This window comes from Notolepis coatsorum (genome assembly GCF_963971535.1).
Source record: "Notolepis coatsorum genome assembly, chromosome: 6".
In the NCBI taxonomy this organism is placed as follows: Eukaryota; Metazoa; Chordata; class Actinopteri; order Aulopiformes; family Paralepididae; genus Notolepis; species Notolepis coatsorum.
This window is the reverse complement of record NC_140170.1, coordinates 49,472,766-49,489,477: the sequence shown is the minus strand read 5'-3', so window position 1 is coordinate 49,489,477 and position 16,712 is coordinate 49,472,766. Positions and strand designations below refer to the sequence as shown.

General features: G+C 41.4%; 1 protein-coding gene across 1 annotated transcript in view; it reads right to left on the bottom strand.

Moving 5' to 3' along the window:
* Positions 1 to 13,831, bottom strand: part of ndufa9a (NADH:ubiquinone oxidoreductase subunit A9a) — a 35,300-nt gene extending 21,469 nt beyond the window's left edge. Inside the window, exons 1-6 of the mRNA XM_084317634.1 lie at positions 13,751 to 13,831; positions 11,827 to 11,994; positions 8,511 to 8,608; positions 7,834 to 7,925; positions 4,786 to 4,927; positions 2,927 to 3,029 (exon numbers count right to left, since the gene is read on the bottom strand). Coding sequence (XP_084173760.1) covers positions 2,927 to 3,029; positions 4,786 to 4,927; positions 7,834 to 7,925; positions 8,511 to 8,608; positions 11,827 to 11,994; positions 13,751 to 13,805 — 658 coding nt within the window. The 5' untranslated portion in view covers positions 13,806 to 13,831. The remainder of the gene's footprint in view (positions 1 to 2,926; positions 3,030 to 4,785; positions 4,928 to 7,833; positions 7,926 to 8,510; positions 8,609 to 11,826; positions 11,995 to 13,750) is intronic.
* Between the last annotated feature and the right edge of the window lie 2,881 nt (positions 13,832 to 16,712).

Genomic DNA, 16,712 nt, shown 5'->3' with positions numbered 1-16,712 from the left:
TCAGGGTTAGCAACGTAGCTCTTAAAAATAGACTAGTTACCAAAACATGTAATCCCCCATATAAAATGTCACTTTACTCCTCACCCCAAAAGCACCGTAAAGGACAAAGATACTGGTAAATGGGAAAGGAAAACATGAACATTCCTTCAAAATGACAACACTTGAGGTCAATTTGTCCAGCACTGGTCCAGGGTCAGCGCCAGCAGAAGTTCTGCATCAGTAATATATTCATCACTAGATTACTAAACCTTGGTAATATACATAGATACCTCGGGTAAACTTGAAAACAGACAGCAGTTAGTGCAGTTAGGGCATTTAAGCCGCCAAACTAAACTCTTGTCTTCCACCATATGATGTCTGGCTGTGGTTCGAGTGATCTGGATCACATGGGAACCAGTAGCATAAACGTTTTAAGCCACACAACGCAAACGGTTTTAACCATCCACAACAGAATACAAGAGTCCTCATGTGTTTCTCATGCTTGATTCTTCTCTCAGACCAACACAATAATATTTGTTTCATGAAGAGCAGCAGTGTATTACTACAGTATGGGGCCTCTTCACATATCATGTGTCGGTCTGAGAGAAGAATCAAGCATCTGAAATACTTGAGGACTGTTGTAATCTGTTGTGGATGGTTAAACTTTTTGTTTGCATGTTGAGTAGCTGAAAACATCTTTGTTACCGGTCCCTGTGTGCTGCCTGTCTGAAGCTGCCTGTCTCACTCGGAACGTGGCCACAACTCCAACCACGGAACTCAGCAAGTCAGCCATGTATTGATTACAATGCTGGCAAGCATTACATACCACTTTGTGTCAAACAGTCCAAAGTATGCTTTTAATGAGGGGAAATATGCAACAGTAGCTCCCTTTTAAGTTCCAAGTCCAAAAGTGTAAGTATAAAATACGTGGTGCTCAACGAAACTACGACCACATTTAAACTCATGACGAATTAATAATAATACATCAGACTTGTATAGCACTTTTCTAAATACTCAAAGACACTTTACATAGCAGAATAAACACACAAAAGCAAAACTGTTTAACACATCCAGCGCCAAAAACGTCATACAATGTGATTCAAGTTCATGCTAATTCTGCCATTCCACAGCGTACGACGTTATTGAGATCATATTTAATTTTTTCGCCATGGTATTCAGAATGCCCTCACGGAGCCTGGTCTGATACAGTGGGAGCCTGCACAACTCTGCAACGCTTCAATACTGCCGCCTGGTGGATGATCGGCGAGTTACAACCGGAAATGGATCGGGTCGATCTCGGTGCACCGGGGAAATGCGTCCGGCACTCACATATTGTTGCGGGACTCTAGACACACGTCCGTGTGTAGCGATCGCTGCCATAATGCAATAATCGATATGATTTGGGCGTTTATTATGATTATACAAACCGGAAATGGATCTAGGAGATCGCCGTCAAATAAGTGGGATCTTTTTCCTCCAGTCTCATCTGCGAACGGTAAGAGGACGCTGACGTCATTTTCAACGCGTTTGTTTATTATTATTCATGCACCGGGGAAATGCGTCCGGCACTCACATATTGTTGCGGGACTCTAGACACACGTCCGTGTGTAGCGATCGCTGCCATAATGCAATAATCGATATGATTTGGGCGTTTATTATGATTATACAAACCGGAAATGGATCTAGGAGATCGCCGTCAAATAAGTGGGATCTTTTTCCTCCAGTCTCATCTGCGAACGGTAAGAGGACGCTGACGTCATTTTCAACGCGTTTGTTTATTATTATTCATGCGCTCTGATCAATATATCACCCATACTACATAAATCATTTACTGACGATCACGGAATTATAAACGACCCCCCCCCCCCGTTCATCCGCGCATGATAAGTCATAACGTTTAGGATCATGTACAGTTGAAATTTTTAATATAGCGTGTATCGCCAACAAACGGCAGTTGATAATCTATATATGCGTTTATGCCTATATCTCACGTTCTAGGAATTACTGCAGAAAACGATAAAAACATATTTATATTCTAGACGGTATTTTCGTATGAATCTATGAATGAAAAAGTAAAACGTTCCTACATCCTGAACGATAGATAATCGATGTTGAAGGGCCATAGTAATGTCAATTTAGCAATACAATTTACAAAGTTATAGCCCTGCAAAGAAGGTAAACATCTCCATAGGCTTAGACTGGTGGCAGTGATCATACATTGATGGCAGTTAATGTGTTAATAAAGACGCAAAATAATAAAATAAGTAGGGATGAGTACCGACCGAATCATTTAAAATATATATATACCGGTATATATATATTTCAGTAAGTTCAATGGCGTCAATGTTTCGTTTACCGCGACACGAAACCTATGAAGTGTGCCGCACGTTCACGTGCGCAATACACGCTTACCTAGGATTTGACTTGATTCAACAACAAAGCAGTCCAGGCAATGGCAAGCCGAAAATGGTCGCAAGTGTGGTTAAACTTTACAAAGCTAGATGCAGATAACGCTTGCTGCAATATTATATATATATATATATATATACACATTAAGAAATTGTTCTAAATAAATATTAATGATAGTAAAACATTTGAAGTTTGGAATTTTTTTTTACAACTGAGGTAGGTAGATACAAATTTTAGAGACTAAAGTACCAAAAAAAAGTACAGGTATCGATTCACAGGTACCGGTTCAAATGTGAACGGTACCCAATCCTAAAAATAAGTGTCAACTACACAATACAATCGTAGGGAAGGGAGGTTAGCTGAAAGCCTGGCTGAAGAGGGGACAGACTTGAACATTTAAAACAAAAGAAACATATCATCATAGCTATATAGATAACCGATTACCACATAATAGGCTGTTCATTGAACTCTTATCTATTATATGCATTTAGCGTCACCATCCTCATCACATCCACACGGACACACACAGCTCTCTTACTAGCGAAATGGTTGAAGAATCGGTCCTCTCTCCCGAACATCTCAGAGGGCTTCATGATGATGGCATCAGGGAACTGGTCTCTGACGGTCGTCTCTCCTACAGCCTGCAGCAGGAATGAGTCACAAAACATACGTTTAGCCTCAACACTTTCAGTGCCCACCACGTGATAACACGTGTTTATCAGCCGGACGCCTGAATGCCCACCATGACAATTAGCGTGTTATTTTTTTATTAGCGATCTGAATTCATATTTCATCAATCGAGTCTCCCGTTGGTAAACCAGCCCCATCAGGAGCTCAGATGTGAAAAAAGCACCCCCTATCGTCTCCCAGATGGTAATGCACCCTTTTGGAATGGACTCAATGAAAATGGATGAGAAAAGAAAAATCCGGAATCCACATTTTACTTCTCAGGCATGTAACCCGAGCCGATCGGATTCATTGTGGACCATCAGAACAGCGTGGAATATGTGTTTACAGTATGTAGCGTTGGATCAATAAAAGCGATCGATTTTTGGAATGGCGATCAGGAATTGGAATGATCTTTTTGGAGAACATCTGATCTGAGGTAAGGAATCTATTTTACAAGTCTTGGGATAATCAGAGTTGTATTCGCTGAGATCTCAGCGTTCGCCCTGTGTGTGTGTGTGTGTGGGCGATGGCTTTGAGGAAATCAGAGAATCGATTTTTCAGATCGCCTATATAGCGTGCATACGTACACATATACTATCGATAATCTAGCGTTTATTTGAAAACGATTCATAAATAGGCAGAATAATGACAACGTTCTAGAATATTCCAGTAAAGGGCGATTATCATCGAATCTTTTTATTTTCCTTGAAAACGAGGGCTTTTCAAAATGCTATCAAACGAAAATGAACCGATAAAAAAACAATCCGCTTCGACAATGTTGACTGGAAAACGAGTCATTGATAAGCGACGGGCAGATTAGACACATAGCCATAATTTTAAACATAGATTAGGCGTTATTAACGTTAACATTGAAGTGGATGGTGGGCATTCAAGCACTAAATCGTGCGCCCCCTGCTGGCACTGAAAGTGTTAAGCCAACATACTGTACTACGCATTTACTACATGTATTGCGGACTAGAGAATAGCAACGCTACGTGGATAGCTCTGCTTTCTTAAAACCCTTTCACTGCCACACTACCTAACACGCTTACCGTCGGTAGTGTGATAGTAAAGGGTTAACCTTCTGTAGTGTGGCAGTGAAAGGGTTAAGTCTGGATTTCAGGATTCACTGCGTCAGAATGATATGATGGATATGTATGATGAGGGGGGGGGGGGGTGGAGGGGTGGAAACTCTTTTGGCTTCCAGCTTCCAAGGTTTGCAGTTTCAACATGTGTTACTCCAGGGTTGATGACCTCATTTTGACAAGATGAATCCCGAGATATCCGTCTTTAACGTTCCTATTTGCAATGCTGACACTTACAGTATGTTCACCCAATGCCCCACTAAATTAGATGTTTTGTGGTGTGGCCTTCCTTCAATTAACAGTATTGACAAACAAAATCAACTTTGCAACCCTTTGCACCTGTAGGATGCAGACTCAAATTTGCAGGCTGCTAAGAAATTAAAATGTACCTCTCTCAAGCCCCAACCTCTTTTCTTGATCCTCCAATGACAGCTGTTGCTGTCTGAGGAAAGCAACAATTGTGATTGGACAATCAAGGAAAGGGGGCAGGGTTTGAGATTAATCAATTAGCTGCTGGAATTCTGAAGCCCAAAGCCACAGAGGCCAGTTAATTGAAAGAGTAATAACCCCTAGACCACCAGTGAAAAGAAGCTTGGGACAGAGTATGGAGTGACGGCTGACAGGCAGGGCTCCAGATCCACACCTTGTTCCTCAGGTACTTGGAGGAGCTGCGGATGTCAGCGTTGAGGTGAGACACGTGGATCAGCTTGGAGATGCCAGCCTCTCTGGTTGCCTTGGCGATCTGCTCAGGGATGGTCACAAACACATCCTCGAAGCGATAGTTGCTGCATACAAAGAGCGGAAAAACTGTTAAATCTTTCCATTAAAAGAATGTATGCCCAACCGTAAACACATGAATGAATGATAGGCTATTTGCCTATATTTTTTGCATTGGCATCAGCTCATAAGATGGTCAGTGGTTGTTGATTGGGATGAATCCATAAAGAAAAAGGTACTGTGGCATTAATATATACAGTAGAAACTTAAGGGATTGATTTGTGTTTCAGAAGAGGATTATGTGATCACAACTTTTCTTATTTGAGTGAGGAATATTAAGAAACAACCTGTCATCTGCAGAGATCTGTAATCTGGCTTCCAGAATATCCAACTCAGATCCAAAAGCCCTGGGCCCTCATTTATCAATGGTGCGTACGCAGAGATATGTGCGTAAACCGTGCGTACAATCATTTCTAAGCAAAGTGTGGGACTTGTGCGTATATCTACGCACAGCTCAGACCGTGCGTACCTGGCACCCAGCGGTAGAATATGAAGACTGCAGACGGACGTGCGGGACGCCATATGCTTTCATCAGTTTCATGCATTAGTTTCAACAATGACGTGTTCTGTATGACCCGTAATTCACTATAGTTCATTGTAAAATAGCGACATTAGTGTAATTATTGTCAAACCATAGGTATTTCCGAATGAATTCAGCCTGGTTCATAGCGTTATTATAGGAATACTTCTCGCGGTGTGCGCTCAGATGTTTTCAGAGATATAGGGCAGTCTATTTGCAGAGAGAGAACAAAATAATATTGAGTAGAGTCCGCTACCCGAGACACATTCTCCTTGATTTGTAGCGCAATTTGAGACCCAAATTGGAGCGTGGAGCAAAACGCAGTGTTGGTTGTTGTAATTTCCAGAAAAACAGCATTTCCCGTTGTGAACAATCTTATTTGGAAACATGACACAGAATAATAGTATTTAACGTTTTATTTTAAACAATATATTTATCGTATTATAGATATTTTTTGAGAATAAATAAATACAATGAAGTTCACAGACAACTCGGCTGAAGAGGAGGGAGCGTGGTCAGTTTAGACCAGGGCTATTCAACTGGCGGCCCGCGGGCCAGATCCGGCCCGCCAAGCAATTTGGACCGGCCCGCGGAAGATTACATGATAATAAAAAAAAAAAAAATATATATATATATATATTTTTTTTTTTTACTTTTTTTCTTTTCATGTCAACGTTAACACGCACAATATACGCTTACCTAGCATTTGCATCACTGTTTGCGGGTAGCCCTCACTTCCTATGAACCCTCTTGCCATTGCCCAGTCAAAGAAGTGCAATCTCTCTCATTAGATGTGTGTATGTAGGCTAGGCCCGTCTGCCCCCCACCCCCCTGATGTTTGAGAGTTAAGAGTGGACAATAAGTGCTAATAAGATGCTGTGATTTGCTGTTGTTGCACAGACATGAAGCACTTTTTCATAAGCTCAGCTGCACTATAAATGTGTTTTTTGTTCAAGTGTTGATGTTAGAATGTTCAGATGCACATCATGCACTCGTTTGTTTTTTATATTGAAATGTTGAAGAGGAGATGTTGCAGTTGTTGCACAGTCATAAACGAAGCACTTTTTGCAGGAGATGTTGCAGATGTGGCACATAAATGAAGCACTTTTTTTTAAAAGTATACTACTTTTGCAATGTAGTTAAATAAAAGTTGTGAAAATTTGGTTGCGTGTTATACATATATTCATAGCACGGGGAGGCGCCGTGGCAGTCCGGCCCCTGGCCCCTTGGGTTTCTGACAATGTGGCCCCCTGAACAATTTAGTTGAATAGCCCTGGTGTAGACTATCTTCGGTGCGCCGGGAGCCAAGGATGTTGACTGACCCAGTCCTGCTACAGAACCAGCACATTGACAGAAATAAATGACAAGCTGACCCGACATTAAGCACTAATGAAATCAATTTCAGCAGGCCAACTCTGCGCTCTACAATGCCTATTGAGCGCTCCGTGGTTTTGGTCAGAGTTATTATGGCTTCAGTAGATAACCCTGATCTGCATTCAAGTGATGTTTTAATTACAGATACCCCAGTAATAACATTACAATTGAATTAAATACAATTAGGCCTGAATGAGTCGTGTTCCTCCCAGCCACCGGCAACGACATTATCAGCCAAAATGCGCATCGCAGATTATCTGTACATTGACAGAGTGGAATCCCGTTCACATTACTGGATTTGTTTATTGATGGAGCTTTGAAAGCTACATTGGTACAGTCTATTGCTCCGATGATGTTGGGTAACCTGGTGTAAAATCCTCTCTTGGCCTCCTGTTATTGATATATGGATATTGTATGTAGTTGGGGGTTGGGGAAATTACGACATCCAACACTGCGTTTTGCTCCACGCTCCAATGTGGGTCTCAAATTGCGCTACAAATCAAGGAGAATGTGTCTCGGGTAGCGGACTCTACTTAATATTATTATGTTCGCTCTCTGCAAATAGACTGCCCTATATCTCTGAAAACATCTGAGCGCACACCGCGAGAAGTATTCCTATAATAATGCTATGAACCAGGCTGAATTCATTCGGAAATACCTATGGTTTGACAATAATTACACTAATGTCGCTATTTTACAATGCACTATAGTGAATTACAGGTCATACAGAACACGTCATTGTTGAAACTAATGCATGAAACTGATGAAAGCATATGCCGTCCGTCTGCAGTCTTCATATTCTACCGCTGGGCGCCAGGTACGTACGGTCTGAGCTGTGCGTAGATATACGCACAATGTCAAGCACACGTTCAAATTGATAAGTCCCACACTTTGCTTAGAAATGATTGTACGCACGGTTTACGCACATATCTGTGCGTACGCACCATTGATAAATAAGGGCCCTGGTCTCCCACTCCCTGCCCACCAGGTTGATGATGACCAGGTTAGAGTGCAGTATACCTGGTCTCCCACTCCCTGCCCACCAGGTTGATGACCACGTTGGAGTGCTCCAGAGGCCGTCTGATGGACTCCTTGTCCCTGGCATCCCACTCCTGAAACACGGCAAGCAGAGTGCTGGTGAGACATTTAGATATTCAGGTAGCCTGACTTGCTATGACTAGTATGGACTGAAAATATCAAATAAAAATGTTTCTTGTCAAAGCCAATGGAAGTCATACAGTAGGACGAGCAGTGGGCTCCTTATTTACTGAATACCTATTTATATCAAAAAGTTGGATTAAAAGGAACACGCCAACATTTTGGGAAATTAGCTTACGTCTTCTCCAAGATAGATACCAGTTTCCTCTCTGTGCGTTCGGTAGAAAGCTATCTGGCTGCATGTTAGCCTAGCTTAGCACAATGAATGGAAGCGGACATGGCCAGTTAGCCTTCGGGAGATGCGTTAGTTGGACAATGCCTAGGCTAACGGGCCATGTCCGCATCCATTCATCGTGCCAAGCTAGGCTAACGTGCAGCCAGATAGCTTAGCTTTCTACTGAACGCACAGAGAGGAAACTGGTATCCATCTTCTCGTCTCTCTCTGGAGAAGCTAATTTCCCAATGTTGTCCTGTTCTTTTAAAGATCTCAATCGGAGATACATCCTCTCTACAAGTTGTTTTGTGTGTGTGTGCCGTACCATGAAAGTGATCTGTCCGAGATCTCCCATGGGCCTGAAGTACATGAGGTCGTACTGATCAGACCGGTGAGGAATGATGATCTGAGAGCCCATTCGAGCTGCAACACACACCAGACAGGTCAACAAGTGGGTCTGTTGCTTCCATGGTCATAATTAAGACTTCTTTCCATTAAAGAAACCACTTTCTATCAATTTCTAATGAGTGTGTTGAGTAGTAATGTCCATGTCAGTAATTCAACCTCCATTGTAATGTGGGACACAATGCAGCAGTAACCATCTTTGCTACAGAAGTACACACCGTTACTGGGCGAATGTTGGGAAATTATACCTAAATAAAAATTGTGATATATCAGTGTTTATAGTATCGCAAATATATTCATTCATGACCCCTGTATCGTAGGGCCAGATTCTTGCCAGTACTCAGCTCTATGGATTACAAACTACAGTGAAACACCTCAAGGTTAACAAGCAAGGCTCTGTAAATAAATTAAGAAAATATATAAAAATTAAAATAAATACCTTCAGAAAGACCACAGACCAGAGCAGTTTTGTGAAATTTGAGCACTGGTCACCTGAACCTTTAAAAGCCACTGTTCAGCCTCTGATGTTCACAAAATATAATTAAGTATTGCCTTGTGACTTTGTTTGAAACACAATAGCAGAATTTCCAATCACTTAATCCACAAATGCATATCATCAGTAACTCCCCAACACCACCTTTACATCAGAGCTGCTTTCTGAATAGGGAGGTGTAGTGTTGGTTACGTCATTGGTGTTTCCCACACAGTCCACCCTCCTTGAAATGGCAATGTATTTCCAATGGACCCATTTCTAAATCGTCTCATTTAAAACAAATAAAGCATGAACATTGGCATGTTTTTTTTTTACTTGCTGTAAAGTGACAAAATAAGTAACAATAAAGGAATCTGGTGTACGTTTCTGTGTATTCATCCACAATCTATACAGTGAATCATGAAAAAATGCACATCGTAAAAGTAGCTAAATAACAATGTTTACATTTTCGTTCACTGAGGAACTACACTTCACTTTGGCGCCGCTGACTTGACGTCACCACAGCGTAGACTCCTGGCTGTATTAGGCGACAGGCTTTCTACTGGTAAGTGTAGTTCTTATTTAACGACCAATTAAAAACCTTATAACTAACTTTATTTCAACCAAAAATGCTTAAACAATAATGTTAAGTGCAGGGGAGGAAATTAGGCCACTTTACTGGCCAAATGCTAGTATTTTTTACGTTTGGCTGGTAAAAAAAAAATCAGATACCCGCCAGTTGGCTGGTAAGCCAAAAAGTTAGTTTCCTCCCCTGCTGGCGAGTATACAAAAAAATAAAACATTCTGCAATCACTGCACTGGCAAACAGTGCGCGTCTTCTGAGTGTTCGCTTTAGTTGACAGTGCCACGAGAGCACTGCACAAGACCACCCGCGGACATATAATGTTTAATAAACGTTTGCGCAGTACTGGCCAACCCGCGGACATATAATAATAAAAGTCCCGCGGTACTAGGCTAGCCATCAGGAGCACTCGCAAACAGATAACGTTAAACACAGCAGAAGATGGAAAACAGACAGACTGACCAACGGGGAACTGCATCCAACCCTAGTACAACCCTCGAGTATAAGTTACTAAGGACACATTTAAATCACAGAGGTGTAATGTTAGTCTACTGGAACTGTATACAGTGGTTAGCTTCTAGTTAGCGTTTTAGCTATAGCTGCTTGCTAGCTAACGTTAGGCCCGTGTGCTCAAAGCAGCCAGCTAGGTGTATCTGTTATGACTATAATGTTTCCAAAAAAGCACCGGACTACGACGTAAGGTTAGACATTTTATTTCATGCTCAAAAGCCCCTGGCTTGCACATCGCAGTTACGAAAGGGGCTAGCTCAACCAGTGCACTGTGCACAACAGCACACCAACCCAACTGACGTTACCACAACACTTGACGGTACTTCACAGCACTGTCGTAAGACCACCGTGCTGTCTTAAAGGCACAGTGTGCCTACCCAGATGCATACACAACATTGACGCGGCTTGACATACAAAGAAGTAATTATCACAATTAGCGATTTTTTTTGTCTGGTAAAAAATCTGTTTGGCTGGTAAAAAAAATCAGATACTCGCCAGTTGGCTGGTAAGCCAAAAAGTTAGTTTCCTCCCCTGGTTAAGTGATAGAAGGGAACTCATTTTGTGCAAAAACGGAAAGCTTGCAATGTTCATGAGGCAGAATTATTACAATAGCCGATAATACATTTTCCCAATGATGAATCCCTATACGAGTGGACCGTGTGTGAAACTAAAGTGACGTCAGACTAGACCTCCCTATGCACAGCCACAAATGAGCAAATCCGCGCTTTTTTTTTTGTACTTTGGCCAACGGATACATTATTGCTACAACCTGCCATAATGCTCAATGACTGTCACTTAAAACAAATTTTTTTTTTATTAATGCCAGTTGCTATAGATAAAGGGTATGTAGAGTAATCCTTTTAAAATAATAATACATACAGAGCATTTAGAAGGTGCAGAACAAATGTATTGCTCCCCCGCGCCCACAAAAATATTGATTAATGAATTTATCATTTAAATAAATGTTGGTGGGTCCAAAATGAATGTTGTCATTTACATGTTGCTTGTATGTATCCCCTCCCTACTTCCCATTTCCCCAGAGAGTGGCTCGATCAGCCAAATGCACAATTGGAGATGGGCTTCCCAAAAAACGGCCTCTTTGCACTGCTGCGGTCAGGCAAGCGCTACCGGAGTCTCATGGCCGGCCCGGTACAGAGAAACTCAAAAAAGGAGCTTCTATCCCCAGGCCATCAGGATGCTCAATGACTATGAATTACTAACCATCCATCTACAATCATTGCACACACATCCACACACTCACTTTAAACACTCACCTTTAGCATTCACTTTAGACACTATAAACACTTTTTAACACTACACCACATTTGATCTATTTATTACTAAAGATTTGCACTACATCGATACCTAATTTTTGCATTTTGTACTTTAGTTGTATATTGGATATTTTGTATAGTGTAACTTGGTCTTTTTACTGTATGAAGCACATCCTGGGGGGGCGCATACAGAACCAATCATTTCACTGCATGTACATGTACCTTATATGTGACAACAAAAAAAGATTTAACGTGGAATGCATTGGATTGGATAAATATCATGCTGGTGCTCTAGTGTGACATCTAGTGGCACCTTTAATGGAGGCTGCTTATGGCCTCTATGCTCAAACAGGTGTTAATGTATGAATGCAGACCATGACTCCTTTTGGTAACTCACCCAGCCTGCCGACCACATATCTGCCTAAGAAGCCAGTAGCTCCAAAGACAGTGGCCGATATTCCACTGTTTGAGGACCGGCCCCCTTTCCCTTTGGGGATGACTTGATGGTGCAGTTTCCTCTGCTGTACTGTTGGGACGGATGACAGCACCACAGGGGAGAAGGTGCCTGCAGTGTGGAGGATAGACAGTTTTCATTTTAATTAATCAATTATTCTGGAAGTGTTTTTTTATCTTCCAATTAACACTAATACCATTTATATTTGTTAGTTTAGGAAGATTTTACCCCATCACTATTGTATTGACAGGGCAGTGTGGGTTTAGAGATGGTTGTAAAAAATATATATATATATATATTGAGGACAATAACAATGATCAAACGGAAGTCTAAACTAAGAAAGGAAGAGGCTTAATATGTGAAACTAGAGAATATCAGAGGACTGTGCAATTTCATGTGTGCTATCTGTCAGTGGATGATCGCATTGCAAGCTTCAGCTAAACTATAGCAGTAGTGGGTTTGATTGATTGATTGATTGAAATTTTTATTAACAGATTGCAGAATGGGTACAATACAGTACAGCTCAATACATACAATTGTTAAGGGGATGCAGACCAGAGAAAGACTTGTCTTGTTTACATCAGGGTCCCCCATTTTCAATTCATCATAACATATATGACATACATGACATACAGATAGACAGTACTGCGCTACATCTATGGGGTGGTGGAGCAGCGGTTACAGGCCTGTTTATGGTGACTATGTCGTTAGTTAAAGTACATATTATCGAGTCAAGATCGCATTCAATGTTATTCAGAAGCATAAGGTAAAACACGTTCTAACAGTTCTCACTTGTTTATCTCGGCTGCAAGTGTTGATTCACTAAAGAGTTGGCTATAATAACGCCACGTTGTCTAAGTTAGTGATGCTAATAACCTAAGCCAAGATAAACTTCAGTTGAATGAATGAAAACTTTAACAGATTGCAGAATGGGTACAATACAGTACGGCTCAATACACACAATTGTTAAGGGGATGCAGACTTGAGAAAGACTTGGGTCCCCCATTTTCAATTCATAACGACATTTATGACATACACAACATACATGACATCTATGGCATAGGGACATACATGACATCTATGGCATAGGGACATACATGACATCTATGGCATAGGGACATACATGACATACAGGTCTATAGTACTGTTACATTTGTGACATATATGATATGCAAAATATATAGTACTGTTACCAATAGATCCTGACAGAGAATATATACATTCTGTACATTAGGAGGGGGTGGGAGAGAAATATACATAGTTTTTTATGGAACGTATTCGTTTTACATTACCAACATGCGTATCCCTAAAATAAATAGATAGCTATTCTGCCACAGATCGTCATATATCAGCTAGCTGTAGCAAGATAACGTCACCACTCTCCAGTAGTAGATTGATTGATTGATTGAAAACTTTATTAACAGATTGCAGAATGGGGTACAGTACAGTACAGCTCAATAAATACACACAATTGTTAAGGGAATGCAGACCAGAGAAAGACTTTCGTCTTGTTTACATCAGGGTCCCCCATTTTCAATTCATCATAACGTATACAGATAGACAGTACTGCTACATCTAGACATTTATGACATACCAGATTTACAAATACAGTACTGTTTGTGATACAAAAAGAGTCCAGAAAAGAGAGTATATACATTTGACGATTAGTGATACCAAGCTGCCACCACTGACAGCTAACAACTAGCACTCTTAGCTCAGCTTGTTAGCAAGGTCATGGAAGTCGACAGTGTGGTCTAAAATCAACAATGTGTTTATATCGCAAGGAAGTATAACCACATATTGTAAAACACATAGTGGACGATGATAATGGGGCATCTCTCCTCGTGTGAATGTGGTTGTAACTCACCTGAGATCCTCGGAAGGACACTCGCAGGTCGGCTCACCAGCACCGTGGCCGCCATGTTTACTTTTCGGATGGGTCCTCTTCTTCTTCTTCTTTTTCTTATAGATGTCTGGCACGTTGCTGCCGCCTACAGTTCGTTTGGGGGAGTTACTCAATTTAGAGAATACACAATAGAAATAAATAAACAACTAAAGCTAAATCGAATCCCTTATTTACCCATCAAACCCGCCCCACCCAATTAACTATATTAACGCACTTCTTCAACCATTATCTGGAAGGAAAAAATAATAATAATATGAAAATAAATCTAACCCTAACTCAAGTTCAAGTTTTTATTTTATTTTTTATTATTTGTCACAATAAAATACAGATATTTTACGATAAAATGCTTGTTTCTGTTTAACTAACCTTATACTGTCATCCACTGGAAATCCACCCCTCTGGTGGGATCAAGATAATCCAGTTTTTTGGGATCAAACTGATCCCAATTCTGTGTTGTCGGTTTGAACTACCCGTTTTGAAGATTTTATCCAGATTAAAGCTTGGATTTTATTTCCTGATCTGATCGGATATCAACGTGATCCTAATCCTGTTTTTTTGGTTTTCAACTACCCAAAATACAAATCTGAGACAATCAGATAGGGATTAAACATTTTGAACTCCTGGGCCCAGGACACATTTACATTCACATTTAGTCATTTAGCTGACGCTTTTATCCAAAGCGACTTACAAGTTCTGTACGACAAGTCATCAGGAAGGGCACAACTCTATCAGCTGAGTAACAATGTTCATCAAAGTGTTGAGTGCTACAGTGTAGGTTAGTATAATTTAGGACAAGTGCATGACAGTAAGGTTAGTTAGGGTTAGATTTTTTTATTTATTTATTTATTTTCATTTCAGATAATGGTTGAAGAAGTGCGTCTTTAGTCGACGGCGAAAGATTGGATGGGTTTCGGCTGTCCTAACTAACTGCAGGTGGGCAGTTCGTTCCACCATTGTGGGGCAAGGACTGAGAATAGGCGGTTTCTCCTTGATGACCCTCCCGGAGCTCGGATAGGAGTGGGTCTGACTGTTTAAGAGACAGGACACCTGCTATGACTGGTTTGACCTTCCTGGATGTGCTGTCCACCAACACAGGAGCATGGCCATCACTGGCGTGACGTTGGACATGACCTGATCAGCTTTACCCCGTGAAGAATTGGCTCACAAAGCCCTTCTTGGACACAGGCAGACTGACCCCTGCACAATGCACCTACAGTTACAGACTGAGCAGTGGCCGGCCGGCCGGTTGTGATTGATTGATTGATAACTTTGCAGAATGGGTACAATATACAGTACGGCTCAATACACACAATTGTTAAGGGGATGCAGACCAGAGAAAGACTTTCTTCTTGTTTACATCAGGGTCCCCCATTTTCAATTAATCGTAACATTTATGACATACAGATATACAGTACTGTTACATCCAGACATTCATGACATACAAGATATACAAATATACAGTTTAAGAGACAGAGTTTCTAAAAGAGAATATACATTTGAGGGGGAAGAAACTGTACATTGGAGGGGGTTGGGTGGGGGGCGGGGGGGGGTTTGGACATTTACCAGGGCCAGTTTAGAATTGCAGCCCCCCCGTAGGTGCTCTTTGAGAGCGGTTTTGAAGGTGGGTAGGGATTCACAATATTTTACAGCTGTGGGTAGGGCGTTCCACATTGTTGTGGCATAATTGCGAAACGTGTTTAGTCCCTTGTTTGAGCCGAATCTGGGTTGAACATGATTTGTGGAACTCCCTCTGGTCGTTGTGAAGACTGTCAATAGACTTACAACACGCCTCTCCTCTGTCCAGTTCAGCACCATGGAACCAGCTCTGCTGCGTACTGAAACAGAGATGAGCTGGCACACTGGGGATCAAGCTGACTACAATGGCCAGTTTGGCCTATTCTGGAATTCACCAGGCATTATGACAGAAGAGATTTAAATATGTCAGACTTCAACAGATTTTCTTGGTACTTACTGGAGGGAAGCCTAAAAAAAAAAAAAAAACATTTGATGGCTGCAAAACTGCTGCCATGGTTCAGGCTCAGGCAGAACCTATACACAGGTTCATGTATAGGGATGGGACGGGCATGGTTTTTTGGGCCTAATAAAAACTCTACTCCACAACTCAGGACAGTGGTGTGCCAACAAGATAACCGCAGATCCCTCACAGCCTGGTCACTACATGTTCCAAGCTCTCCCCTTGGGGAAGAGACTGCGGGACCATGCTGTCTACAATGAGACACAGGAACAGTTGTTTCCCTCGAGCTGTGGCCCTCATGATTAACAACTGCACTGTACTCCCCTCACCGTCCAGCACACATCAGCCCTCACACCCTACAACTGCTCCTCCTCCACCTCTGTATGTGATTATTACCTCACCACATTCTCAAGTGCAATAGTTAAGGTTATTGCAGAAACTCTGTATATCCTGTATATAGCAAGAATATACTCTTTCCACCCCTTCAAATGATGTCTTATTTCTGACTGCATTTGTACAATACCTCCAAACTTCACTGATCTTATTTTATATTTAAAGATTTTCATTTTCCATTTTTACATTATTCTAGATGTGTTGTTTTTGTCATATTTGTGCAAGCAAATGTGGTAAATTCCCAAACATAGATCTCATGATTAACTAATGTGTAGAAATACTTGGCCCTCAAAACAATAATTCATAGATTGTGTGTGTGTTTACATAGACTGATTGCCATTGTGGGCACACAGGTCGATTTACATATGAAGTGAGTGGTCAAATGATTCTATCTACGACAGGAACCCAAGGGCCATCTGCCATGGCCTGGGAAGAGTTTAAGACAATGGGCTCTGTAAGATCGAAACAAAAGACCAAAAGGTCACGTAAACATGTTATCTCGCTGGAGTTTCCTGTGACACACACACATAGACTCACACACACACACATAGACTC